The 25,869-nt window shown below is 52.3% G+C and overlaps 1 protein-coding gene across 2 annotated transcripts in view; it reads left to right on the top strand.

The window, feature by feature from the left end:
* The window catches only part of Ece1 (endothelin converting enzyme 1), a 102,763-nt gene that overhangs the window by 71,063 nt on the left and 5,831 nt on the right, over positions 1–25,869 (top strand). For both annotated transcript variants that reach the window (XM_052177821.1, XM_052177820.1), the window contains exons 5-17: positions 1,037–1,158; positions 2,579–2,725; positions 3,275–3,340; positions 4,611–4,802; positions 10,248–10,390; positions 11,700–11,814; positions 13,990–14,100; positions 14,771–14,869; positions 15,450–15,527; positions 17,934–18,037; positions 22,505–22,615; positions 23,223–23,290; positions 24,211–24,401. In XM_052177821.1, coding sequence (XP_052033781.1) covers positions 1,037–1,158; positions 2,579–2,725; positions 3,275–3,340; positions 4,611–4,802; positions 10,248–10,390; positions 11,700–11,814; positions 13,990–14,100; positions 14,771–14,869; positions 15,450–15,527; positions 17,934–18,037; positions 22,505–22,615; positions 23,223–23,290; positions 24,211–24,401 — 1,547 coding nt within the window. The remainder of the gene's footprint in view (positions 1–1,036; positions 1,159–2,578; positions 2,726–3,274; positions 3,341–4,610; positions 4,803–10,247; positions 10,391–11,699; positions 11,815–13,989; positions 14,101–14,770; positions 14,870–15,449; positions 15,528–17,933; positions 18,038–22,504; positions 22,616–23,222; positions 23,291–24,210; positions 24,402–25,869) is intronic.

Here is a 25,869-nt window from a genome sequence, read left to right on the forward strand (position 1 = left end):
CACATCGTCAGTTCCCTAAGGGTCTGAGCAGCACAAAGTAATTGACTACCCTGAGTGCGTCAGGAACCTTCCAGGTCATGCATGTGCGGGCATGTGGCCTGTAGGCAGGTGGCATGTAGCCCGGGTGCTGAGGAGGAGGAGGTAGGCGTCTTCTAGGTGCCTGGGAAGCTGTAACCCTCCACCTCAGGATGATGAGATACAGCCCTAGCTTGGCCCATCTGGGTAGGAAACAAACGGAAAACAGCCCTTTGAGCCCTTTGTAAATCTGGCAGATACCTCTAGCCCTCTCAGGAGGAAGCTGGAAGACAGTTGCTAATTAATGCAGTCATTCCTGCCTTTCTCCCAGGCAAGGTCATCAGGGAGCTGAAAACCTAGGCAGAGTTCCCACCTTCCAGGAAAGGGATTGAGGTCGCTGCCCTGCTGTCTGGTAGGGAAGCCAGATGTCCTGCTGGGTGGATCCGAGTTCTAGTTAGGGTTACTATTGCTGGGCTGAAACACCATGACCAAAAGCAAGTTGGGGAGGAAAGGGTTTGTTCAGCTTTGTATTTGAAGGAACTCAGGGCACGAGTTCCTGGAGGCCGGAGCTGATGCAGAGGCCTTGGAGGGCGCTGCTTACTGGCTTGCTCCTCTTTCTTATAGAACCCAGGAAGGACCACCAGCTCAGGAACAACGGCCCCACCCACCATGGGCTGGGTCCTCCTCCATCAATCACTAATCAAGAAAATGCCCACGGGCTTGTCTACAGCCCCATCTTGTGACAGCATTTCTCACTTGAGGTTCCCTCCTCTCAGGTGACTTTAGCTTGTGTCAAGTTGACACAAAACCATGCAGCACGGCACACATGGCCACCCCGGAGACATCTGCGAGGTCATCTTGCAGAGCCCAGGACACAGAGGGGCTCTGGCGTACAGCAAGGCTTCTCCGCGCAGGGGGCACAGTAATTTTCCGGGACACTTCTGTGCAGCCCCGCAATGCTGAGGGTCCAGGAAGAACTCACCCCACTGGGACACAACTCTGTTATTTCTTGACGTTCTAGAAAATGCCACGGCCAGCGTGAGCGAGGCTGAGAGAAAGGCCCAGGTGTACTACCGTGCGTGTATGAACGAAACTAGGATCGAGGAGCTGAGGGCCAAGCCCCTGATGGAGCTGATCGAGAAGGTGGGTGTTCAGCTGGATGCCCACAGTGTTCTCTCTCTCTCTCTCTCTCTCTCTCTCTCTCTCTCTCTCTGATTAGTTTCCTGCCAGCCCTTCCAGCTTACCTCACACCTCCAGCCACCACGCCCTGAGGGGACTCAGAGCCCGTCTGTCTGTCTGTCTGTCTGTCTGTCTGTCTGTCTGATGCAGGTATTAGGGTTGCCTGAGTGTGTATGTGCATGGCTCTGTGGGGGTGGATCTGTCTGTGCGGATGGAATAGGGTGTGTATCTGCACCCACCAGGGAGAAGCAGTGTGTGTCCGGGTGGGAGCAGGGGCTGTATTGACTATCCTCTACTGCTCTTCCGATGATCCTGTGTGTATGTGGAGGAGGGTGCTGGTCTGGAAGCACTCTCAACTCTTGGTGGGAAATAGTTCTCTGCAGAAAGAAGACCCTGTTGATTACTAATAAGGTGTTCATCTGCTGCTTCTTTGTGTATGTGTGTGGACACAGGGTCACTGGATTAGTTAGGGTTTTAACTGCTGTGAACAGACACCATGACCAATGCAACTCTTATAAGGACACTGTTTAATTGGGTCTGGCTTACAGGGTCAGAGGTTCAGTCCATTATCATCAAGGCGGGAACATGGCAGCATCCAGGCAGGCGTGGGGCAGGAGGAGCTGAGAGTTCTACATCTTCATCTGAAGGCTGCTAGCAGAAGACTGACTTCCAGGCAGCTAGGATGAGAGTCTTAAGGCCCCACATCCACAGTGGCACACCCACTCCAACAAGACCACACCTCCTGATAGTGCCACTCCCTGGGCCAAGCATATACAAACCATCACAGTCATAGCCCAGGCTGGCCTCAAACTTCCTATGTAGCCGAGGATGCCCTTGAACTCCTGCTGCCTTGCCCTGTGAGTGCTGAGACCATAGGCATGTGTCACCACCCTGCCTGGTTTTATTCAGTGCTAGAGACAGGGCACAGTACCCTGCTGAACAAGCTACATTGCTAGTCTCCTGGCTTGACCAGTCTACTCTGAGTGCATCTACACTGTTGGGAGCCTTCAAGGAGGGCTGCCGAGGCTAGCCCGGCTTCCCAGTGCAGACAGAGTTGGCTGCAAATGTTTCCTGGCCACTGCTGCTCCCTCAAAGGACTTTGCCTCTCTGCTCACCTTGGGGAAGGTCTCACATACACACACACATACACACCACACACACCACACATACCACACACACACCACACACACACACACCATACACCACACATACACACACACCACATACATATACATATACCACATACACCACACACCACACACAACACACCACATACACACACATACACCACACACCCCACACACACACACACACACCACACACACACACCACACACACACACACGCACACACACACACCACCTCTGTCTGCTCTCTCTCCACAGCTTGGAGGCTGGAATATCACAGGTCCCTGGGCCAAGGACAACTTCCAGGACACGCTGCAGGTGGTCACGGCTCACTACCGCACCTCACCCTTCTTCTCTGTCTACGTCAGCGCTGACTCCAAGAACTCCAACAGCAATGTGATCCAGGTGGGCTGAACCACGGAGGTGACATGAACTCCCGGACATGCCTGGTGACACCCTTGGCTCCCCTGCCGCAGTCCCTGGCCTGTGTAGCTCTGGTTGGAATGGATTTGAGACCGTCCATCCCTGCTTTTACCTCACCTTAGCCATCCATGCTTCCCACCTGCCGTGTGACCTTTGGCAAGAGGCTAAGACTCTCTGAACTATAATTTCTGTGTCAACCAAATGCAGTATAATAACTCTTACCTGAAATGAAGTATGTTAAGATGGGACCAGAAGGCTTCTGTGGTAGCTCTCTGGAATGTTCCTCTCCTCCCTGACTAACTCTCAGGAGGCTCTTCACCCTCATTGCCTGCACAAGATCCCATTCTAGTTCTTCAGGGTAGCTGCTGTTTCCTGTATTGGGGGAAACGGGCCTGTCTCATCCCTGGTCCCTGGGTGGATATGCCTGTGGTAGTACCTCTCAGCTTCTTCTCCTGTTCCTGCTGGTCCCTGCCCCACAGAAGGTAGAGGACAAGCAGGGAGCCTCCTCACTCACCCCAAATCCCTCTGCAGGTGGACCAGTCTGGCCTTGGCTTGCCCTCCAGAGACTATTACCTGAACAAGACAGAAAATGAGAAGGTGAGTTTGCCCGGCCTGCTGTGCAATCCCAGATGCCTCAGAAACTTGGCTTTTACAGAGAGCTGTTTCCTGAAGGCCGACAGGCAGGCCTGAGGTGGTGTGGGGGGATGGGTGCCCACAGACGTGGGCCTCACCTTCAGGCGCCAGGCGCTGCAGGTACAGGGGCGTCACTTATCCCTTCTCTAAAGAAGAAAGTGGTGACACCCACCACCGTTTGTGGGTCCTAGGTCTTTTGTGAGCCTCACCTCAGTCAAACTGATTAAGACTCTAGCCTTGCCTTGTAAGGCTCAGAGACATTCAGTGACTGTTCATGGTCACACACACAGCCATGAAGTGTGTCACACACTTGGAGCCAGCTTCATTATTTGTCCTGTGCCCAAAGATGGGGAGATGGTCCCCAGGGACCTCGCTTGAGGAGAGGCAAACCTTGACTGATCACCCAGCTAGAGGCTCAGCCTCACACGGTTAGCAGAGGGGTGCCTGAAGACTGTGGATGCAAGGGCTGGACTCAGATCAGGGTACACACAGTGGCAGGTGGCTCAGAGCGGGTGCCTTAAAAGACTACAAATTGGGTGAGTCTGCTAAGACTAAAGATGGCTTAGCAGACAAAGAGAGTTGCCACACAAACTCTTGATCCCCAGAACTCACATAAAGGTAGAACGATGGAGAACTGAGTCCGAAATCTATCCTCTGACTGTTACACACACATACCATGGAGTATGTACCCACCAACAGTGTGTGTGTGTGTGTGTGTGTGTGTGTGTGTGTGTGTGTGTGTGTGTGTGTGTGTGTGTGTGAATTCTGAAATGAGCAGAGATGGGATCAGACCAGCAGGGCCACCGGTCCCACTCTAAGACCTGTGCAAGCTCATCAGTTTAACCCTGAGGGGCGAGGGGCGTCAGTAGACAGACACAGCATCCAACTCAAAGCTGTGTTCAGAAGCTTGGTTTGACACATGCCTGTAATCCCAGCATTTAGGAGGCTGAAGCAGGATTGCCATGAGTTCCAGGCCAGCCTAGGCTACAGAGTCAAACCTTGTCTCAAAAAATAGAAAAGGAAGCCAGGCACACACCTTCAGGGAACGAGAGGCAGGCAGATCTCTGTGAGCTCCTAGGCCAGTCAGGACTACACAGTGAGACTTGTCTCAGTAAAATGAACTGTGGATTTTCTGGGTAGAGCCTTTGGCTGTGTGTGCTGGGCTGCAGCCTGTCCTGCCGCCCTCCAGTGTAGAGGACAGCAGGTGGCTGCCCCTGACATGCTGGTCCCACAGGTCCTGACGGGATACCTGAACTACATGGTCCAGCTGGGGAAGCTGCTGGGTGGTGGGGACGAGGACTCCATCCGGCCCCAGATGCAGCAGATCCTGGACTTTGAGACCGCCCTGGCCAACATCACCATCCCCCAGGAGAAGCGCCGGGACGAGGAACTCATCTACCACAAAGTCACGGCTGCTGAGCTGCAGGTAAGCTAACCAGCGGGATGTGTCTGGCGCTGGACTTCCGTGGAGGCTCTGGGGACCCAAGCTGCAGACCCACCCTACCAGATCCTTGAAGCGACCTGAGAAAGGAGATGGTTAATCTACCTGGTCACAGATGGAAAGACTGAGGCTCGAGGAGGGGCCCTCACCCAGTAAAGACCACAAGGGTCGGAAGGGGTGCCTGAGTGAGGCTGCTGTTCTGAGACGTTTTCCCTGAAACTGGTGAGCACTGTCCCAACAACAGATGGAGCGTTTTCGTCCTCTCCTGTACCCTGTGCCCCGTCCTGGTCAGGGAGCACTGCACATGGACCACTGCAGAGATGGAGACTGTAGTGTCTCCCTTTTCCTTTTTCTTTTTTTTTTAAATGAAAATTTCTTACAAAATTTATTTCATTTATTTTATTGTTTTGAGATAGAGGTATTACGTCTCACGGACTGCCTTTGAGCTCACAGTGGAGCCAAGGATAACCTTGGACTGCAGATCCTCCTGTCTCTATCTTTCAAGTGCTGGCTGGTATTGTAGATATATACCACCATGTCACTTCATTTATCTTATTTTATTTTATTTTATTTTACTTTATTTTATGTTATTTTATTGAGATGGGTTTTCTCTGTGTAGTCCTGGCTGTCCTGGAACTCACTCTGTAGACCAGGCTGGCCTCAAACTCAGAAATCGCCTGCCTCTGCCTCTCAGAGTGCTGGGATTAAAGGCGTGCGCCACCACCGCCTGGATCGTTTTTTTTTTTAATGGGATGCTGGGGGTGCACCAGGGATTCCTGCATGCCGAGCAAGCATTCTACCAGCTGAGCTCCATCTCCAGCCTTTTCTGAGCAGGGCAGCCAAGTGGTTAGGACCAAAGGCTCCTGAGCAGCAGAGAAACTGCCTGGCACTCGGGCTTGGCTCCCTGGACTGTGACATGTCCTTGGGTTGTAACTGCACCTTGGACCTGATCTGTGTGAAGGGAGCTAAAAGTGTGCTATCTCCTCTGTAGTTAGTCCAGAGTGCTTGGGACTCAGGGATCTGCAGTTGATGGGGTTTCTCTGTTTCGGTCTGTCTTGCTGGCCAGCCTTGTCTTAGGCCCCTAAGGGGAGAGGGACCTCTATCAGGTGGCATTGTTGACTGAGCCTTGCTCTTGTTAGAAGGGACACCATGTCTGTGTCAGAGTTTCAGAACCATGTTTCTGTAGTCCTCCCATCCGACCAGTCAGCTGACCTCCCATCCGTCTGTCCCTTCTTCAGAAGGGACACTACATTTTACAGGTTTCTTCCTTCAGGTGCACATGGGCTTGCTCTTCCATGCCTACGCCCCTTGACCCCCAGCCCCCCAGGTAGCCTGCCTAACAGGAAATAGTTTATGTCTCTCTGTTAAAGACTTTGAGGAAGAGAAGCCGGGTTCTAGGCCTGGGCAAGAAAGGCTAGGGATGCATTGACATTTCGTGGTTGGCACACTTCAGCTAGGCCCTAGGAGTCCCAGGAGGTGCCACAGCCCACTCAGGCCTCCCGCAGCTGCCAGCTGCCTGCAGATTCCCAGGAGAAGTGGTGCCCAGCCGGTTGTTATGGAGACAGGTAGTCGGTGCCGGGCACCATCTGGCACTGTTTTCCGCTCTGAGGCTAAAAGGTTGAGGGAGATATTGTTTGCATGGCACAGTTTAGCTTGCTCCAGCCTCTCGGGTCTTACCATGGTGGCCCCACTGCAGTCTGATGCTGGAATTGATGCCCAGAGTAGTGAAGGGCCCAGTAGCCCTTGAGCACATCCGCCAGTGGTCTCCAGAGTCACCTACCTCCTGTCCCCCCAACTTTTGAGTTATTCTTCCACAGAATAAGGGAGAAGAAAGACAATTTGGTTCTATATAACCACTGCTCTTCGATGCTTAAGTGGGAGGCACACAGTTTACAAGGGTTAGCCTGGGCTTGGGCTCAGAACATGGCACCGCCCTACTCAAGCTGTGTGATCTGAGGCAGGTCACGTGACTCGACCCCAAGAGCCTCAGTCTCCTTCCTGGGACAGAAGCCCTGCTCTGGGTGGGAACACAGAGGTAAATACACAAGAGACAGCGATTCTTCGGCTTTAACCCTCGGGGTCTTTGTAGAACAGCTGCTAGGGAGTGTTAGCCGGGAGAACTGGGCAGTTGTACAGGGATCCAAGGATCGTGTCTAATCACAGGGAAGCCCTGAGTCCCACGAGGCTGGACTAAGCCCCTCCACCCACCGGCCCGCCTAGCGTGATGAGGCACAGAGGAGAGAAAATGTTAATGCTTGTTTCTGTGACCAGCAGTGCTAACCTGAGTCCCCAGCACTAAAATAATGACAATTAATATAGCGCAGAATATCCTCTCTGATAGCTGAAGACTAATTTTATCTCCAAGCCCTGACGAATGGCAATCTTGAGACAGGGCCTTATATAGCACAAATGGGATTCAAACCTCGTGATCCTCCTGTCTCTGCCTCTCCAGTTCCGGGGTTACAGATGTGTGCTTCCCAAGCCTATTTGAGTTGGTTGGTACCCAGCAGGGCTCCTTGGCCTCAAGTGTGGAAAATGCAGCTCCTCGTGTCCTCTGGGGGACTGAGTCACAGCAGAGTAGCCCGGTTGACTAAAACAGCCATCTCTATGGAAACATGTTAAGTTAGGAATCACTGAAGCAATTGAGACTGGAAATTTGAAAACCCTCATGGTCACCCACAGCTCCTTACTTCTCCGAACCAGAGTACTTCTGGAGGGGAACATCTGCTCACCCTATAGGCACAAGTTGTCTGGAGACCATGGCCACTTTCACCATTGAGATTTCCGTCAGAGGGTTTCAGTGACACGTGGTTCTCACAAATTATGTGAGCAGTGATATTTGTAAACGTATCCGTTTCCCTGGGACCTTGGCCGGAGGATCCTGCCGTCAGGTGGCTCTGATGACTGAGCCCTGTTAAGATCTCACGAGTGTATCTCTCAGCTTCCTAGGCACTGGGAGGCTGAGGATGTGCCAGGAGGAGGGCAGGGAGGGCAAGCCAGAGGGCTTGGTCCAGTGCAGGCCATTTCCAGAGGGCAAAGCAGGCAGCTCTGGGAGGCGAGAGATTTCCTTCATGTTAGAGAATGTCTGTGCAGTGGGTCTGAATCTGCGAGCTGATTCCTGCTGGAGACCCCATCATGGCTGCTCCCTTCCGGCCCTCATCTCTCTCGCCCCCAGCAGCAGGGATGTATTATGTGGCACACCAGCAGGCTGTTTCCTTTCCAGCCCAGGGCAGTTAACCTCAGCGGGAAGACTCACCATCAATGACCCAAATCAGCCCCTTGCTGAGAACTGGTGAGGAGTTTTAATCAGCTCCCGGGTGCCTTTGAGAGCTCAACACTCCGTCAGCTCCACCCCAGCTCTCTCCTGCAGTAGCTGAGGTGCTCTTTGGCCCCCCCAGCAGTAGCATGCTAGGGGTGTAGCCCATGTGGGAGGCCGCATTCAGTCCCTAACACCCGCTGACAAGCGAATAAACCCAGAGGTGACTGAACCCACTCTGTAGAGCGGCACAGGCTCCCGCTGACACGTGACCTTGGGAAAAATCACCAATCCTCAGGTACAGAGTTGCCTGTTAGGCAAAGGGTCTCAGGGCCGACCTCTGTTCTGTCTGAGAATAAGCTGTGTGCTGCTCTACTCTAATGTCACACACAGGGGGATGGACGTCATGGCGTCACCCGACCTTCCACAGGAAGGGCTTTTACAGCTCAGATGTCAGTCTCTTTATCTGCTTGACATTTTCTTCCTCTTCAAGGGAAATGAGAACAGAATTTGACATTCCTCAGGTCCGGGCCACTCGAGACAGAACTTGAACAGCCATTAGCTGCCTTTGATGGCTCGGTTTCTAAGAATCAGGGGCCCATGACCCCTGGAGTGGAGGACATCTTTGCTGAAACAGTCTCCTTCGCCCTGAAAGACCTAGAGTTCTGAAAAGCAGCATTCTAAAAATAACAGGGCACAGAGATGACACGGGGCTGGAGCTGACCATGCCAATGTTGTGCAGCCCTGCTCGGGGACACGGTGCTAAGTGACGTCAGCCAGTCACAAAAGGGCAAGGCTTGGGGGCAGGGAGGAGGGGAGGAGAAGCTCTGTGGAAGAGCATTGGCCCTGAGTGCCTAAGCCCCAGGTTCAATCCCCAGCACTGGAAGAAAATCCGCAAAAACCTGTCTTTGTGTCTGAGGTTCTCGGGACAGCGAGAGAGGCAGAAGACAGAGCCGGCGGTTTCCACCTCCTGGGGACTTGGGAAGAAGGGAGCAGAATTCTTCAGTCTGGGAAAATGCCCACAGCTGAGGCTGGAAGGGGGAGGGGTGGTGATGCAAAACAGTGAATATCTAAAGCCACGGAGCTGGACTCCGCCATGCTTAAGGTGAGCCTGGCGTGATGGTGCAGTCCCACCAGGAGGACACAGAGGCAGGAGGAGCACTTCAAGTTCAAGACCAACCTGGTCTATGGAATGACCAGGGGGAAAAAAATTCAGATGATGGTTCAGAGCTGGTGAGATAGCTCAGCGGATGACAGCACCTGTACCAAGCTGAGGACCTTAAATGTAAATTTTTAAATGGGGGCAGCAAGGCCGGGTAGTGGTGGCACATGCCTGTAATCCCAGCACTCTGGGAGGCAGAGGCAGGCGGATTTCTGAGTTCGAGGCCAGCCTGGTCTATAGAGTGAGTTCCAGGACAGCCAGGACTATACAGAGAAACCCTGTCTCAAAAAAAAAAAAAAAAAAAATCAAATCCAAAAAAACAAAAACAAAAAAAGATACAGTGGTACAGTGGTAGAATCATCCCTCAAGCCCTTGTGTGTGGCTTTGGAAGAGATTCATGCATAGAATTCCAAATGGTCCTGCCCAAAGAAGGTATCCCTTTTTTTTTATTATTATTACTTACTTATTTTGAGACAGGGTCCCACTGTGTAGCTCTGGCTGGCCTGGATCTTGCTCTGTAGATCAGGCTGGCCTCAGACTCACAGAATTCTGTCTGCCTCTGCCTCCTGAGTGCTGGCTTCAGCTGCACCAGCTTTGAAATGAGGTTTCTCTTTTTTTTAATATTTTAATTATATGTATGTGTATCTCCGGGATTGTGCATGTGGGTGCAGATGCCCGCAGAGGCCAGGGGAAGGCGTTGGATCTCCTGGAACTGGAGTTACGGGTGGTTGTGGGCTTCCTGACGTGGGTGTTGGGAACCAAACTTGGGTCCTCTGCAAGAGCAACAGGTCACCTCTAACCCTTTAGATGCGGTCTTGTCACCTGGCTCCGTAAACTGCTATAGAGAAACTCTGGTTTGCCAGCGCTGGCTCTCTCTGCCTTGCACTCTGGCAAGACAGCGTTATACCTGCTGTTAGTCAGAAAGCGATGAAGCCTTCTGCAGAACGGCCTGGAGACACGGGCTGAGGTGGAAGTGACCCTGCCACCCTCACACTGCCCTCTTCCCTTGCAGACCCTGGCACCCGCCATCGACTGGTTACCCTTTCTGAACACCATTTTTTACCCAGTGGAGATCAATGAGTCTGAGCCCATTGTGGTCTATGACAAGGAATACTTGAGACAAGTCTCCGCCCTCATCAACAACACCGACAAATGGTAATGGCAATGAAGTACGGGTGCTGAGGGAGTAAGGTGGTCTGGGACAGCTCTCTCGACGACAGCCCCGCCCTCAGGCGGGGTGGGGACACGTGACATTCAGACTCAGAAAAAGAGTCCTGGGCAGGCTTCTGTGTGAGGGTCCTGGTTCTGACTACAGGTTCGAATCCCAGCTCCTCGTGTCATAGCTGTGTAACCTCAGGACAAGGGTGGCATCCTTCCACAGGGCCCTTCTCCCACCCGTACAGTGAGGCTGAGAGAGGTAGGAGAGTTAAGAGAAGAACATCCTGGCAAGGCCCTAGACCTAGTCAATACTGGGAACCGGTTTCAGTTAATGCTCAGGGAACACTGTTTTAGATTTTAAAGGCCAAAATGTTGGAAGGTGTCAGGAAAAAGGAGCCCCTAGGAGCTGGAGAGATAGCTCAGCAGTTAAGAGTACTGGCCACTCTTCCAGAGGTCCTGAGTTCAAATCCCAGCAACCACATGGTGGTGGCTCACAACCATCTGTAGTGAGATCTGGCACCTAGCGCCCTCTTCTGGTAGGTAGGTGTATATGCAGTTAGAACACTTTTTTTTAAATAATTTTTTTAAATATGTATTGATTTATTATATGTAAGTACACTGTAGCTTTCTTCAGACACTCCAGAAGAGGGAGTCAGATCTCGTTACAGATGGTTGTACATCTGTAGAACACTTAATACATCTTCTTTAAAAGGAGCTCCTACGTTATGTATATTTGTGCATGTGAGGTTTCCTGATCTATGCCTTTCCCCTGTGAACAAGACCAGATGTTGTTCCCATGGCCTGAGTCATCTTCCCTCACAACATCCCAGCTCTCTGCAGACATTTTCCTGGCTTCATAGCATTCCATCGAGTATGCATGCGTTTGTTTACCTTTCCCTTGGCAAGTGTTTAGATTAAATTAAATGGACATCCTTGTGCTAAGGTGACGTCTTGGCAAGCACAGCAGCACCCACAGATAGGTTTCCTGTGCCCAAGAGATGGGACACAAGGAGCTGCCAATGATGAAACCTTGAGCCCAGCTGGCCATGGGCCCCTCCTTCTAGCTGGGATGGAATACCCAAGCAGTGACATTTATTGAGCGCCAACGGTATGCAAGCGATTGCATTAGACACCAAAGGTTTTCTGTGGCGGCGGCAGAACTGGGCTTGACCCTCAAGAGCTCGTGTCCCCTGTGCTTGGAGAACGGTGAGCAGCCGTATGGGCAGGCTGGAGGAGAGCCTAGGTCAGGAACGGAGTTGGTGCGCCACCCGGGGTCTCTGAACTCTCCCCGGTTCTGTCACCACAGCCTGCTCAACAACTACATGATGTGGAACCTGGTACGGAAGACAAGCTCCTTCCTGGATCAGCGCTTCCAGGATGCTGATGAGAAGTTCATGGAGGTCATGTACGGGACGAAGAAGGTGAGCGTGCCACTGTAAGCTACTGTGTGCCACCGTGCGCACCGCGCATGGGCAGGACACGAGGGAGACAGTGGTTCTGTTGCTGTCCTGGCTGTGGGTCTCCTAAGGGAGGAAATTGTAGAGAACCACTGGAGGGGGGCAGCTGCTGTCCATGGGGGCCCAGGAGGGGACCTGAGCCGGCAGGAAATGGGCAGGAAGTAAGTACACTGAGCCAAAGAGCAGACAGGTATCTTAGCAACCAAGCTGATTGACAGCTAAGGTGGTTTATAGACTCCTCCCTCTATCGATGGCTGCTTCCCTTGTGTGACATGTGACCCTCACATGGCGGCCACTTTTGTTTACTATTAGTGTGTGTGTGTGTGTGTGCATGTGTGTGCATGTGTGAGTGTGTGATGTGTGTATGGATACATACACTGTGTGTGCGTGTGAAGGTCAGAGGACAACTTTTGGGGTCAGTTCTCCTACAAATTGAACTCAGGTCGTTAGACTTGTGCAGCAAGCCCCTTTACCCACAGAGCCATCTCACCTGCCCTCTTCGTCTTTTCCTGAGATAGGGTCTCATGTAGCCCAGGCTGGCCTCTGTTCCTTATTGTGTCAACTGGCCTATCACATATGAAAACCCAGTATTGTGACTGGGTAGTGATAGTACGTGATCCCAGCACTTAGGAGGCAGAGATGGTAGGCAAAGTCAGTAAGTTTGTGGCCAGCCTGGTCTACAGAGAGAGTTCCAGGACAGCCAATACTACATGGTGACACCCTGTCTCAAAAAACCAAAAAATAGAGGAGGAAGAAGGCCTTGTATTTGGATTATTACCCACCTGCTGCTGTAGAGAACTCCACATTTTGGTTACCCGTCTGCCTGTGATGGACGTGTGTGCTGTGATTGGTCTGGGGCTGATATGCATCAGGCTCTCTGGAGTGTGGGAGGCGTTACTGCCAGCTCTCCAGGGTGAAGCGGACCCTAAGCAGAAGTTGATTACATAGCAGGTGCCCATGTGTGGTCACACTGTCCATTAGGGCCACCATGCAGAGGCGAGTGGGACCAAAGCTCCCCGGGGCTTCAGCCAGATCTCTGCTGTAGCCAGCCGCCTTGTCTGCAGTGTCTGCAGTGTCTGCTGGTCAGGCATCCCATGGACACGAGGCCTTATGAGGAGAAAGAGAACTTTCTGCTGTGTGGAGCTGCGGTCTTTCTAGGAGGCTCCAGCAGGGTGGGGCCCTCTGGAAAGGTTTTGTGCTGTTGGAGTAGAAGTTCCCTGCATCCTCTGGGAGGCAGGAGGAGGTAGACCTTCCGTAGGAGGCAGGGGAGTGACTGACTTCCCACTCCAACCACACCCCTCACCTGCCTTCACTTGCTTCAAGACCCTGGAAGGGAGCTTATCTTGGTTTTGTTTTTAGAGGTGTGTGTGTGTGTGTGTGTGTGTGTGTGTGTGTGTGTGTGTGTGTGATAGGATCTCATGTAGCCCAGGCTGGGCTTGAACTCCCAGTATACCTTGAACCCCTGGTCCTTCTGCCTCTACTTCTCCAGTGCTGGGATTACAAGTACGCACCACCAACTATGCCACCATACACCACAACCATGTGTCTGTGTCTGTGTGTCTGTCTGTGTCTGAGACAGGGTCTTACTCTGTAGCTCTGGTTGGCCTGGAACACACTGAATGGACCAGGCTGGCCTTGAACACACAGCCTGTCTCCTGAGTGCTGGGATTAAAGGCATGGGCCACCATACACACACAGCCCCACACCTATGATGCTGGGATACGAACCCAGGGCCCCTTGCATCCCACACTCTCTAACTGACCTACATCCCTAGGCCATTTGGGACCAGGCTGAAGGGAGAAAGGGGAGTCGTACTCTGTAGCCCAGGCTGGTCCCAAACCTCATTTCACCAACTCAAGGCCACCATGCCTATCTTTCTTTCCTTCAGTACTGGTGACAGGATCTCCATGCCAGACAAGCACTCTGTCACTGAGCTGTCCCTAGCTCTGAGTCTTCTCAGTTTAGTGCCCAAAGTAGCTTCCACTGGGTCAGAGAACATCTCTGAAGCTCCAGAAGAAAGCTCAGGCCCCTGGCGGCACAGTTCCTGGGTGGAAAGGGGCTGGGAGGAGGAGGAGGGCTCAGCCCACAGACAGCCTCGTGTGTGTCCTACTGACAGCCGTGTGTGTGTGTGTTTTCCAGACCTGTCTTCCCCGCTGGAAGTTTTGCGTGAGTGACACGGAAAACAACCTGGGCTTTGCCCTAGGCCCCATGTTTGTAAAAGCAACCTTCGCAGAAGACAGCAAGAACATAGTAAGTGCCGCCCATGTTGAGGGGTGCTGGGGATTGAACCCAGGGCCCCACACATACTAGCAAGCACCCCACCAACTCAGCCCCAGCCCCAGCCCTTGCTGTGGTCACTAACAGCGCTGACTGAATAGAGATTATGTCGGTCTGCGGTTAACACGGATTCCGTCAGGAGTCAAGGGCTCTCCGCCTTCAGTCCGTCCTCTCCGCGCTGTGGAGTGCCAGTCCTCTTCTCTAGAATCTTCAGCCTGTCTCTGACCTCCAGGTCTGGCCATGGCATAGTTACCTTCCAGAGTTACTGTTCGTCTCCAGAGTGATCATAGCCTTTTAGAAACTGTCCCTCAGAAACAGATCTTCTAGATTTCAAAGCTCATTCCATTCCAAATGATTTCAGTCTGGGGAAGGCTTTGGAGTCTAGCCTTCTCTGAAGGAATCACAGTACACCGGTCCATGTTGGAGGCTCTGAAAAGTCCTACAAGAGACTCAGTCAACTTCCTGAAAAATCTGCCTCATCTCACCTGACCCTGGTCCTGTTAGTGGGAGGATTCTGTAAGGAGAGGACGGGTAGGAAGCGGGGATCTTCACTGACCCAGCCCCGGCCGGCAGTGACCTTGGGCACAGGGCTCCGGGTGATGCCTGAGCCCCGCCCTTACTGGTGTGGCTTCTGTGCCCTCAGGCCAGCGAGATCATCTTGGAGATCAAGAAGGCATTTGAGGAGAGCCTAAGCACTCTGAAATGGATGGATGAAGAGACTCGGAGATCAGCCAAGGAGAAGGTGAGGCGACCTCAGGTTCAGAAGGCACTAGGTTGCCAGTCTAGACTCAGAGCTGCATCTGGAGGAGGAAAGTGGGTGGGAGAGGCGCTGTCCGGTGAGGATGTGTGTAGATGCCTTTGTGCTATGTGACTCTGGTGGGTCTCCGGACATCCTGAAGCCCCCAGTGGTATGGAGTCAGGAGACATCCCACAGCAGAAGGGGGAGGGGCTAGGGACACACACCCACCCTTAGAAGGGGCTAGACCAACCGTTTCATAAGAGCCGGCTCCTGTGGCTACCGGTCATGAGGACCAAGGAAGGCCGTGTGACCCAGTGGCCTCTCAGCACTGTTCTGTTCAGAATTCAGTTACAATGCATAAACCCTGGGGGGGACGCATCCAAACCATGACACTCTTGGGGGAAATGACATTTCATCAGAATTTACCAGACTCCTCCCAGGAAAATAAGCTGTAGAACCCTTAAGGCGGTGGGAGGCTAGCCCTGGCTGTCCTTGGCACGGACCCTGAGCTGGACCCCACAGAGCTGGAGCAGGCTTGGCCAGCCTCCTTTGACCCGGTCTTCCTCTAACCCCTCCGGTCCAGGCGGACGCCATCTACAACATGATAGGTTACCCCAGCTTCATCATGGACCCCAAGGAGCTGGACAAAGTGTTTAATGACGTAAGTGGCTTCCACAATGACGTAAGTGGCTTCCTCCACCTGCCCCTCAGACTCCTCGAAGCCTGTGTGAGCGGAGGCCAGGATGGTGGCTATCCTCCTATACCAGCGTGATGTGGGGTAGGATTTAGGGATATGGGCATGAGGAAGGTTTCCTGTTCCTTTGTGTTCCTGGGTCAGTGGAGGGTCCTGTCTCCCCAGAGCCGCCATCAGCCATTGCTCTGTAGTTATTATTGGAACACAACCTCTGAGCCTCACTGGGAATGGCCAGCCTCAGGGAAGGAGTGGGGATGGCTAGGGCAGGGTGCCTCCGGGGTACAGCATGTGCTTAGAGTGTGTGAGGCCATAGGTTCCATCCCCAACACCATGGGACAGAAAAAGGATGGGGGAGGTGGGGGGGGGGGAGAAGAAGGGGGTGGGGGCGGGGCGATAGCCAGACATGGCTATATATGTCTCTAAGCCTAGCACTGCAAAAGCTAGGGCAGGAGCAACAGGGTTCAAGGCCATCTTTGGCTACTTGGCAAGTTCAAGGTCAGCCTGGACTATAGGGTAGACCCTATGTCAGACAGACAGACAGACAGGCAGGCAGGCAGACAGACAGACAGATGGAAAGAATTAGGGAGTACTGGAGAGTGGCTCAGTGGTCCAGAGCAGGTACTGCTCTTCCAGAGGACTGGAGTCTGGTTCTCAGCACCCGCACTGGGCAGCAACTCAAGCTCCAGTAGATGTGACTCTTTCTGGCTTCACACACAAGGATGCAGTAGCACACACGCATGTGCATGTGTGCACACATACATTTTTTTTTTAAACTATGACTTTGAAGAAACGAAGAAAGTCGTTCTTCAAGGCACAGTGCTAATTAGAGACCCTGAAGCCTCTGAGGAGCCTCTGAGGAGCCCCCGTTACCTGCCGCTGCTCCCAGATATCCTTCTGTGCCCCACTCCACCCACCACCCCGACCCCCACTCACTTTCCATCAAGGGGTGACTGCTGGAGCTCCTGCCTCTTGGAACTGTCAGCAAATCAGCTACCTAGAGTGTCTGCAGTTCTGGGCCACGTGATTAGGTCTTCAGGTCCTCTGTCATTGGGGGCACATTACAGTAGCCTCGCCTCTGGAGTTATATTTAAAACCTGAATCTATTAAAATTACCTCTGAGGCTGTCAGACTCTGTCTGCAGCTCTAACTCCTTGATAGTCATTTAAAGTGTCCCCGAGTGTCATGACGTAAGATCCAAGGACTCGTGGGGACTGCCAGGGGCTACCTAGGTTCTGGCCTTTCCCTGGAGCCAGTGTCTGACAGCCGTAGATGGAAATGCATCTGAGCGAGGGCTCTACGCTTGTCGGGGACAGAGAAGCCAGGCTGGGTGTTGAAGGGTGTCTGAGGTGGAGCTGGGTGTTGCGGGGTGTACAAGGTTGCATACCCCAACACTTCTGAGATAGAGTCCAGCTCCAGGTCCACAGGGAGCTATTTAATTAAATTTTATTTTACCGCTGGCTCAGAGACAGGGTCGCACATAGTCCCAGCTAGCACTGAACTCTGTAGCCAAGGCTGGCCTTGAACTTCTAATCTTGCTGGTACTTCCCAAGTGCTCAGACTGCAGGCATGCACCACCCCGCTCAGTGCTGGGGATTGAACCCAGGGCTTTGTTCATTCTAGGCAAACGCTCTCCCATCTGAGCTGTACACCCCAGCCCAACTAAATTAAAAATTAAAAGCCACAGAAACACACTGAAAGTGCTTCAGGGCTGGAGAGATGGCTCAGCGGTTAAGAGCACTGACTGCCCTTCCAGAGGTCCTGAGTTCAATTTCCAGCACCCACATGGTGGCTCTCAACCATCTGTAATGGGATCCGATGCCCTCTTCTGGTGTGTCTGAAGAGAGCCACAGTATATTCACATAAAATAAATAGATGAATCTTTTTAAAAGTCTGACCGTATTGGCTAGGACAGGGATAGATATGTCTGTCAGCACTGGGCATATTCTTGCTGAAGTCCCAGGGGCTACGTTAGGGCATCTCATAGCCCGGTTACCCTCTCAGGCACTCTCAGGTAACAGTTCTAGAATGTCATTGAAAGGAAGAGTCGGGCTGGAGAGACGGCTCAGTGGTTAAGAGCACTGACTGCTCTTCCGAAGGTCTCAAGTTCAAATCCCAGCAACCACATGGTGGCTCACAACCATCTGTAACAAAATCTGGTGCCCTCTTCTGGTGCGTCTGAAGACAGCTACAGTGTACTTAAATATAATGATAAATAAATATTAAAAAAAAAAAAAAAAGGAAGAGTCAAGGTAAAGGGAGAACATGAGCTCTCCGTTCCAGTCTCTGGCCTTGTGAGGCCTCAGTTCTCGTAGTTCTAGAAACTTCCCGGCCCGACCGCGCCCTTACTGGAGACTTTCTGTTTTATCTCCTCAGTACACAGCGGTTCCCGACCTCTATTTTGAGAACGCCATGCGATTTTTCAACTTCTCATGGAGGGTCACAGCCGACCAGCTCAGGAAAGCCCCCAACAGAGATCAGTGAGTCCCCCAAGGTGTGGGCTCCTTGCACACGGGGTGGGGGTGGGGCACTCAGCTTCATCGCTTGCTTGCCCTGAGCTGCACACAGCTGTCATAAGCGCCCCCTGAGGGGTGGAGTCGGTTCTTTGGCTGGTAAGACCGAAGGCCAGCAAGGTTCCTGGCTGGGGACGGGCAGGTCAGCATCGCTCCACACCTGGTCTGTTGGCAGAGTGGTCAGAACCCCAGAGCCGAACAGAGCTGGCTTCCTGTCCCAGCACTGCTGACGCAGCGGCCTTCAGAGTTTGCTTCTCCTTCTTCACCGTGGGAAGGAAAAAGCTTGGTCGGGGATCATTGGGCAGGTCCCCATGTGGTCCTCAATCCCTCATGAACCAAACGTGGTGGCTTTTCCATAGGGGTTTGAAGAGGTTCTGGATGGGCCCCAGTGGCTATAACTGCTGAACCACACTATACCACAGCACCAGTACCTGAGGGCCTTTTTCATAGATACAACCTTCCAGGCCGGGGTGTGGCCCAGTGATAGAGTCCCTGCCTTTCCTGTGCAAGGATCTAGGCTTGATCCTCAACTGTGCAAACAAACCCCAGAGCCTTCTAAACCAGAATAACCTGGGGTGAGACGAGGTGTCTGTCTTTGATTGTTTCTGAGTTTGGGGTTTTAGCACGTTGTCTGGAACTGCCTTGAACTCCGAGCTCCACTGATCCTCCTGCCTCTGAGTCCCCAGTGCCTCTCAGCGGGCACATGCTGCTGCCTACAGCTGTGGGTGTGTTAGTGTTTCATTTAGTAAAAAAACAAAAGTGCTTGCTATAGAAGTATGGGGGCACGGTGATCTGTCGCCTCGGTGCAGGAAAGGCGACAAGGTCCACGGGGCTTGTCCCACTTGCCAGTGTAGACGAACTGGCAAGCTCCAGGTACCATGAGAGGTGTAGTCTCAAGAAATTGACATGGGCCAGGCAGTGGTGGCACACGCCTTTAATCCCAGCACTTGGGAAGTAGAGGCAGGTGGATTTCTGAGTTAGAGGCCAGCCTGGTCTACAGAGTGAGTTCCAGGACAGCCAGGGCTACACAGAGAAGCCCTGTCTCAAAAAACCAAAAAGAAAAAAAAAGAAGAAGAAGAAATTGAGATGGACAGCAATAGAGGAAAACATTCAACAATGCCTCTGGCCTCTGCACACACGTGTGCACACATGCATACATGTGCACACATGCATACATGTGCATATGCCACACTAAATAAATAAATAAATAATAAATAACACTCAAGCACACCCCCCCACACACACACACACGGATGGATGGATGGATGGATGGATGGATGGATGGATGGATGGATGGGTGGATGGATGGATGGATGGGTGGATGGATGGATGGATGGACGGACGGACAGACAGTCAGACACTAGCTAAGCATGTATTTTATACTCATGGATAGATAACTTGCCGGGCGTGAATGAAGCACTGGGCTCTGTGCCCTGGTCACAAAACAAAAACAGCACAAAACAAACAAACAAAATCTCTTTAGAAAAGTCAGACACCCTGCCAGCTCAATCATTCCTCAGATTGACTTTCTGACTCCAAAAACATTTTTGCCGAATTCTTAACCTAGGCAATGACAACTCCCCTTTGCCTCTGGCGCCCTCTTGTGGACAGGAGATCTGGACACCTGTTTCCTCTCAGCATCCTGTCTTGGATGGAGCGTCCTCGAATACAAGACGGGCTTTTAAAGCTTCAGAATACAGCACAGGCGGGGCTGCCAGTTCATCTGAATTTTTAAATTTGACTTTTTTAGTCTTTCAGCTAAACGTTGTTCTGCACACATGAATATGTTGGTTTTTATTTGGCTATAGATGGGGTACATCTCTCACGTGGTATCTTTACACGGCTTCATGACAGCCCGCAAAATCTTACCTCTGTGGTGCTTCCCCAGGAGGAGACGGAGCCACTGGGCAAATGTCGTTTCTCTTTTTCCATTCTTCATTGGCTCCCCCTCTGCACCAGGAAAACACTGACTCGAATCACTATATGATTAATTACAATCTTTCTGGTCTTAGGACCCCTCCATAGACTTAAAACATTACTACCTATCCTCAGCTCTGCGGCTGTGGCTCGGGTCATGGGACGCACGCCTGACCCTTGTCGGCTCATGAAAACCAGGCGTGATGTTCATCCCTGTGGCTTCAGAACTTAGGAGACGAGGCAAGTTAGGAACAGAGGGGACCGAGGTCCCCTCCTGCAACACGGTAAACTCCAGGCCAGCCCTGACGACGTGAACCCTAGTCACCAAAACAAAAACAGCCAGACGACCCAAAAAAAACTCTTAAAACATGCATTCTATTGGTTTTATAAAAAGTTTATAAAATTAGTGTCTTCCCAAAAGTATTTTTAAGTGCTGGGCATGGAGGTGCATGCCTTTAACCCAAATACTTGGAGTCAGGGTTGGGGAGCAGAGACCAGCAGATCTCTGTGAGTTCCAGGCCAACTTGGTCCACGTAGAGAGTTAAGGTGTAGCAAGGGCTACATAGTGAGACCCCGTCTCTCTCCCTTTGTCTCTAGTGAAGGCAGGAGAGATTAGGTCGCTCAGCAGTTAAGAGCATAGCTTGCTTTATTATTGGACCAAAATATAGTTTTCAGCACCTCTGGCCTCCGTGGACACCTGCACATACTCACAGGCAAACAGATACATGCGCACACAAATAACTAGGTTTTTTAAAAAGTTGTCTTTATTTCTGGTTTAACGGGCAGCTGGGTTCTCATGTCTGTCCCTATATCATCCGCTGGAACATGCTGTTTTAGAGTATATATAGAAAAGCCAGCCTCAGACAGATGGTCAGGAAGGGGGAAGGTTTTTGTTGGTTGTGATTTTTCTTTTGGATTTTTGGGACAGGCCCTGGCTCTCCTGGAACTCACTATGTAGACCAAGCTGGCTTCAAACTCACAGAGATCCGCCCACCTTGGGCTCCAAAGTGCAGGAGTTAAAAGTGCTCCATCATGCCCAGCAGGAAAGGGAAAGACTTTAATAGTTGTGCATATTCTAATACCGTACATATTCCTATTCCTTTTATAATAATAAAAAAATTAGCTAGGTGATAGTGGCCTTTAATCCCAGCACACTGGAGGCAGAGGCAGGCGAATCTCTGTGAACTCCAGACCAGCCTGATCTATAGAGGGACTTCCAAGACCTAGGGCAGCACAGAGAAACCCTGTTTGGGGGGGGTGGAGGTTTGGGAGAATGAAAAAAAAGATTATTTTATGTATGTGTTTTGCCTGCATGTGTCTACCACATGCATGCAGTTCCTCTGGTGACCAGAAGAGGGCATCAAATCCCCTGGGACTGGATTTATGGGCCATTGTAGGCTGCCCTGCGGCAGCTGGAAACTGAACTCAGGTTTTCTGGAAGAACAGACAGTGCTCTTAGTCACTGAGCCATCATCTCAGCCCACCCAAAGTTTATTTCAAAACCTTACATTTTTGTCATGAACAACAGATGACGTCAGTTGTTTTCCTGGAGATTATGAACTCCACGCGTCCGCAAGAAAATGTTCAGTATCTGCGTCCACATGCCTGTGGTTTGTCAGCCACTCAGGAACGCAAATGGGATAAGAACCCCGATGTGCTTTGTGGGCGTTGCCCACTGGGTGACACAGCAAAAGGCTTGTACTGTGTGGGGCGGGGCCTAATGGGCTTCACAGTTCCGCTGCCCCTCAGGGACGGTCAGAGTGGGGGTGGCTTGTTGTTCCAGGTTTGTGGGTGTTTCTAGAGTGAGGGTTTTTCTGGCTTTGTTGGTTGGTTTGCTTGCACATGTGTGCTTATTTGCATGTGTGGGTACCATGTGTAGCCCTGGCTGTTCTAGAACTTGCTCTGTACACCAGGCTGGCCTCAAACTCAGAGTTCCACCTGCCTCTGTCTCCCAAGTGCCAGGACTAAAGGCGTGCTCTGCCTCCACATCTTCAGCGATGGCATCTCAGGCAGCTTCTGTGGGCCTGGGGTTTTGGTGGAGCTTCTTTGAGGGAAGCCTTGGAAGGCCTTACGGCGCTTTGAGGGCTGCTGATAGAAGTCTCTTGAGCCTGGCGCTCAGATGTGTGACTGTATAAAGATGGAGACGACTTTGACCTCTTGGTCCTTCTACTTCCTCTGGAATGCTGAGATTACAGCGTGCACTGTCGTCTGTTTTATACAGTGTTGGGAATTGAATCCAGAGCTTTGTATTTCTTAGGTAAACACTCTTCCACTCTGACCTACATCCCGAGCTCCCAGAATCCACTTTTGTTTGTTGAGACAGATTCTCCCTGTGATGTAGCTCTGGCTGTCCTGGAACTCGCCTCAAACTCAGAAAGATCCCCCTGCCCCTGCCTCTCAAAGTATGCCACGCCCTGCTTAGACTCCAGCCTACGGCCTCTGAGCCACAGTCCCCTCCCCTCCCACGAGGGGGAGGGGAGGCTTGCCGGGGACCTCACCTGTGCTTGTGGCCTGCAGGTGGAGTATGACCCCACCCATGGTGAATGCTTACTACTCACCGACCAAGAACGAGATCGTGTTCCCAGCCGGAATACTGCAGGCACCATTTTATACCCGCTCTTCACCCAAGTAGGTTATGTCTTAACCCAACCACTCCCCAGTCTCAGCAGCCCCCCAGTCCAGCCTGGCCCAGAATCCATAGCTGACCACTTAACCAGCCAGTCTCCTAGAGCCATTGGTGCCCAGAGGACCCAGAAGGCCTGGAATTGGGAAATGGGTTGTGGAAACAGCAGCTTTTGTGGCCCCGGCCCTCCCCTCCTGACCTCTCTTGACTTTGGATGTGCGGGCAGAGTGGGTCTGGGAGGAGCATGTCACAGAGTCAGGGTCGCACTGGAGCTGGAGAGCAGACATTCTGCCTGTGTCTCCTGAAGACAGGCTTTGAAAGCCATGGCCCTGGATTCGAGTCCCTGGCTGGATACGCATTGTGTGACACTTTGGCAGAGGCAGGACCGGCCCCACCCTCTGTCCGCTCATGAGTATTAAGTAAGACCCAGCTTTGCTGTGTGACTTGGACACGTGCCTGCCCCCTCCCCCCAGAGGACATAGTTGACCGTGACTAACTCTGCCCAGCCTCCTGCTGTCTCCAAGGACCACATCCCCAGAAGCTCCCGCAGGTTGCTGCTAGGTCTTGGGTCCCCTAGTTGGCTTCATCCTCACTCGTACGTTCCTTCTCCAGCGCCTTGAACTTCGGTGGCATCGGGGTCGTCGTGGGCCACGAGCTGACTCATGCTTTTGATGATCAAGGTACAGGTTGCTTGGGGCCCCTGTTCAGACAGAGCAGCCCCCTTCCAGCCGGCCCTCCCTTTGCTTCTCGGGAGATTCACATAGAGGGGTCAGTGTTCAAAGCTTGGTGGGATGAGTGGGTCTCGTCACACGTTCACGCCTCTCTTATCTGTACCGTGAAAGTGGGGATTCCTTGTATCAGTGGGAAGGCCTGGGGTTACTCTGAAGGCCCTGCTCGTGGAGCGCGCTCTTGCTTAGAGGTTGGCAATAGTATTCAGCAGGGAGGGTACAGTTCTCTACCATTCTAGAAACTTCTCTGGTCAGAGAAATGGCAGTCAGGCCTCATCATTAGCTAACAACCAGACACCCATGTATTACCTCTGCCTGGGGGATCCCATAGCCCAGAAGAAAAGGCTGGGCCCTATCTGTGGCCCTGGCACTGGCAGCCCTGGTTGGAAATCTATTCCATGGGGTCAGGTGCCAGTATTAAAAAACCAGCCCTGGGGCTGGAGAGATGGCTCAGCAGTTAAGAGCACTGACTTCCACAGGCACTGAGTTCAATTCCCAGCAACCACACGGTGGCTCACAACCATCTGTAATGGGATCTGATGCCTTCTGACATGTTTGAAGACAGTGACAGCGACAGTGTACTCGTGTACATAAAATAATTAAAATAAGTCTTTAAAAAAGCCATGCTGGGCGGTGGTGGTGCATGCCTTTAATCCCAGCACTTGGGAGGCAGAAGCAGGCGGATCTCTGAGTTCGAGGCCAGCCTGGTCTACAGAGTGAGTTCCAGGATAGCCAGGGCTACACAGAGAAACCCTGTCTCAAAAAAGCCATCCCTGGCCCTTCGTGACCATCAGTTGCCCCTGTCCACATACCCCAGGGGCGCATCAGTGGGTCCCTTGAGTGACCAAGCTCTTCGGTCCGTCTGTCCGCAGGCCGGGAGTATGACAAGGATGGGAACCTCCGGCCCTGGTGGAAGAACTCGTCCGTGGAGGCGTTCAAACAACAGACGGAGTGCATGGTGCAGCAGTACAGCAACTACAGCGTGAACGGGGAGCCCGTGAACGGCCGACACACCCTCGGGGAGAACATCGCCGACAATGGGGGACTCAAGGCGGCCTACCGGGTATGTCTGCTCCCGTGGGTACTGTCCTGGGACTGAGTCTGTTCAGCTGTCTCGTCAGCAGAGAGGATCACGACCGACACTCCATGCTCCTGAGTTTTGCTGGGTGGAGTGGCTGAGAAAATAGTGAATTCTGGAGCTCAGCCCACAGAAGGAAGGCTTCCTGCTGGAAACCTGTCTTCCTGAGACACAGGGAAGGGTTGGACCCACCACACAGCCTGACCATTCCTTCCAGAAATAGGGGCCAGGGAAGGAGGCCTGTATTGGCTACTCTTTTTCATTGTGAGAAAATACTTAGCAACATAAGGATTAGTTCTGATTTGTAGTGGGGGATAGCGTCTGAGATATAGTCTGTTGTGGGGGTGGGGGGCTGGCGGCAGGAGTGGGGAAACTGACTGGTCGCATCACCTCTGCAGTCAGGACTTAGGAAATAGGAAAGGACAAAGGACAAAGCAAACAGGAAGTTGGTTGGGCTGTAAAGCCTGGAGGCCCGCTCCCCCACCCCCCAGTGACCCACTTCCTCTAGTGAGACATCATCTACTAAAGATTTCACAGCCTTTCCAGACAGCACCACCACCAGGCAACCATGGGTTCAAATGTGAACCTATGGAAGACATTTCACATTCATGTCACAGCAGGGACACTGAGAGGGTTCTGGGTTCGAGTCCTGGGACTGGCCTAATTCACCCAAGTTGTGTGACTGAGAACTGTTAACACCTGACTGGTAGGCCGTTGAGAAGGTGAAAAACAGGTGACTAGGACCCACTCGTGACCCAGAGAGGCACTCTGGGTGTGTATTTGTCAGAGGGCAGTATGGAGGGCTTCCCAGCCGCTGGCAGACTCAAGACTTGGTTGGTGTTGGCGTCACCTCTGCATTTTGCAGACATGGGAACTGGCACTGAGTTCAGAAGTATGTTCTAGTTGGCTTAGCCTCTGTCCGTCGGGAGACATACTTCTGTCTGCCCACTGTGCTGTGTTTGAGGCTCCAGCATGAAGCTGGTAGGTAGGTAGGTGGGGGATGTGACTGACCCAGCCTGTGACACTCACGGAGGCACAGGTCCCGCGAGAAAAGCCTGGTGACGGAAGGCAGAGCCTGGCTGCTATTGATCGTGTGAAAGGCACTAAATGGGGCCAGTGATGGATTACAGGCCCAAGCCTAACCTTCTGGAGGAAACGACATTTGAATTATGGTCTACCAGGGATCTCCATGACCTTTTGACATTACAACATGGTGGTATTGCCAGTAAACGGCACGCTTGAGAACTGCTTAGTGGAGGTGGGGAAGGGGGCGGGATGTAGGGCAGAGGTGCGTTTAACTCAGTGGTTAAAAGCACTGGCTGATCTTCCAGACAACCCAGGTTCAATTCCCAGCACCCGCACGGCAACTCCCAGCTCCATTTCCAGAGCTCAGCCTCAGACAGACAGACAGACATGCAGGCAAAATACCAATGCACATGAAATTAAAACAACA

Source organism: Apodemus sylvaticus, chromosome 3 (genome assembly GCF_947179515.1).
Source record: "Apodemus sylvaticus chromosome 3, mApoSyl1.1, whole genome shotgun sequence".
Classification (NCBI taxonomy): domain Eukaryota; kingdom Metazoa; phylum Chordata; class Mammalia; order Rodentia; family Muridae; genus Apodemus; species Apodemus sylvaticus.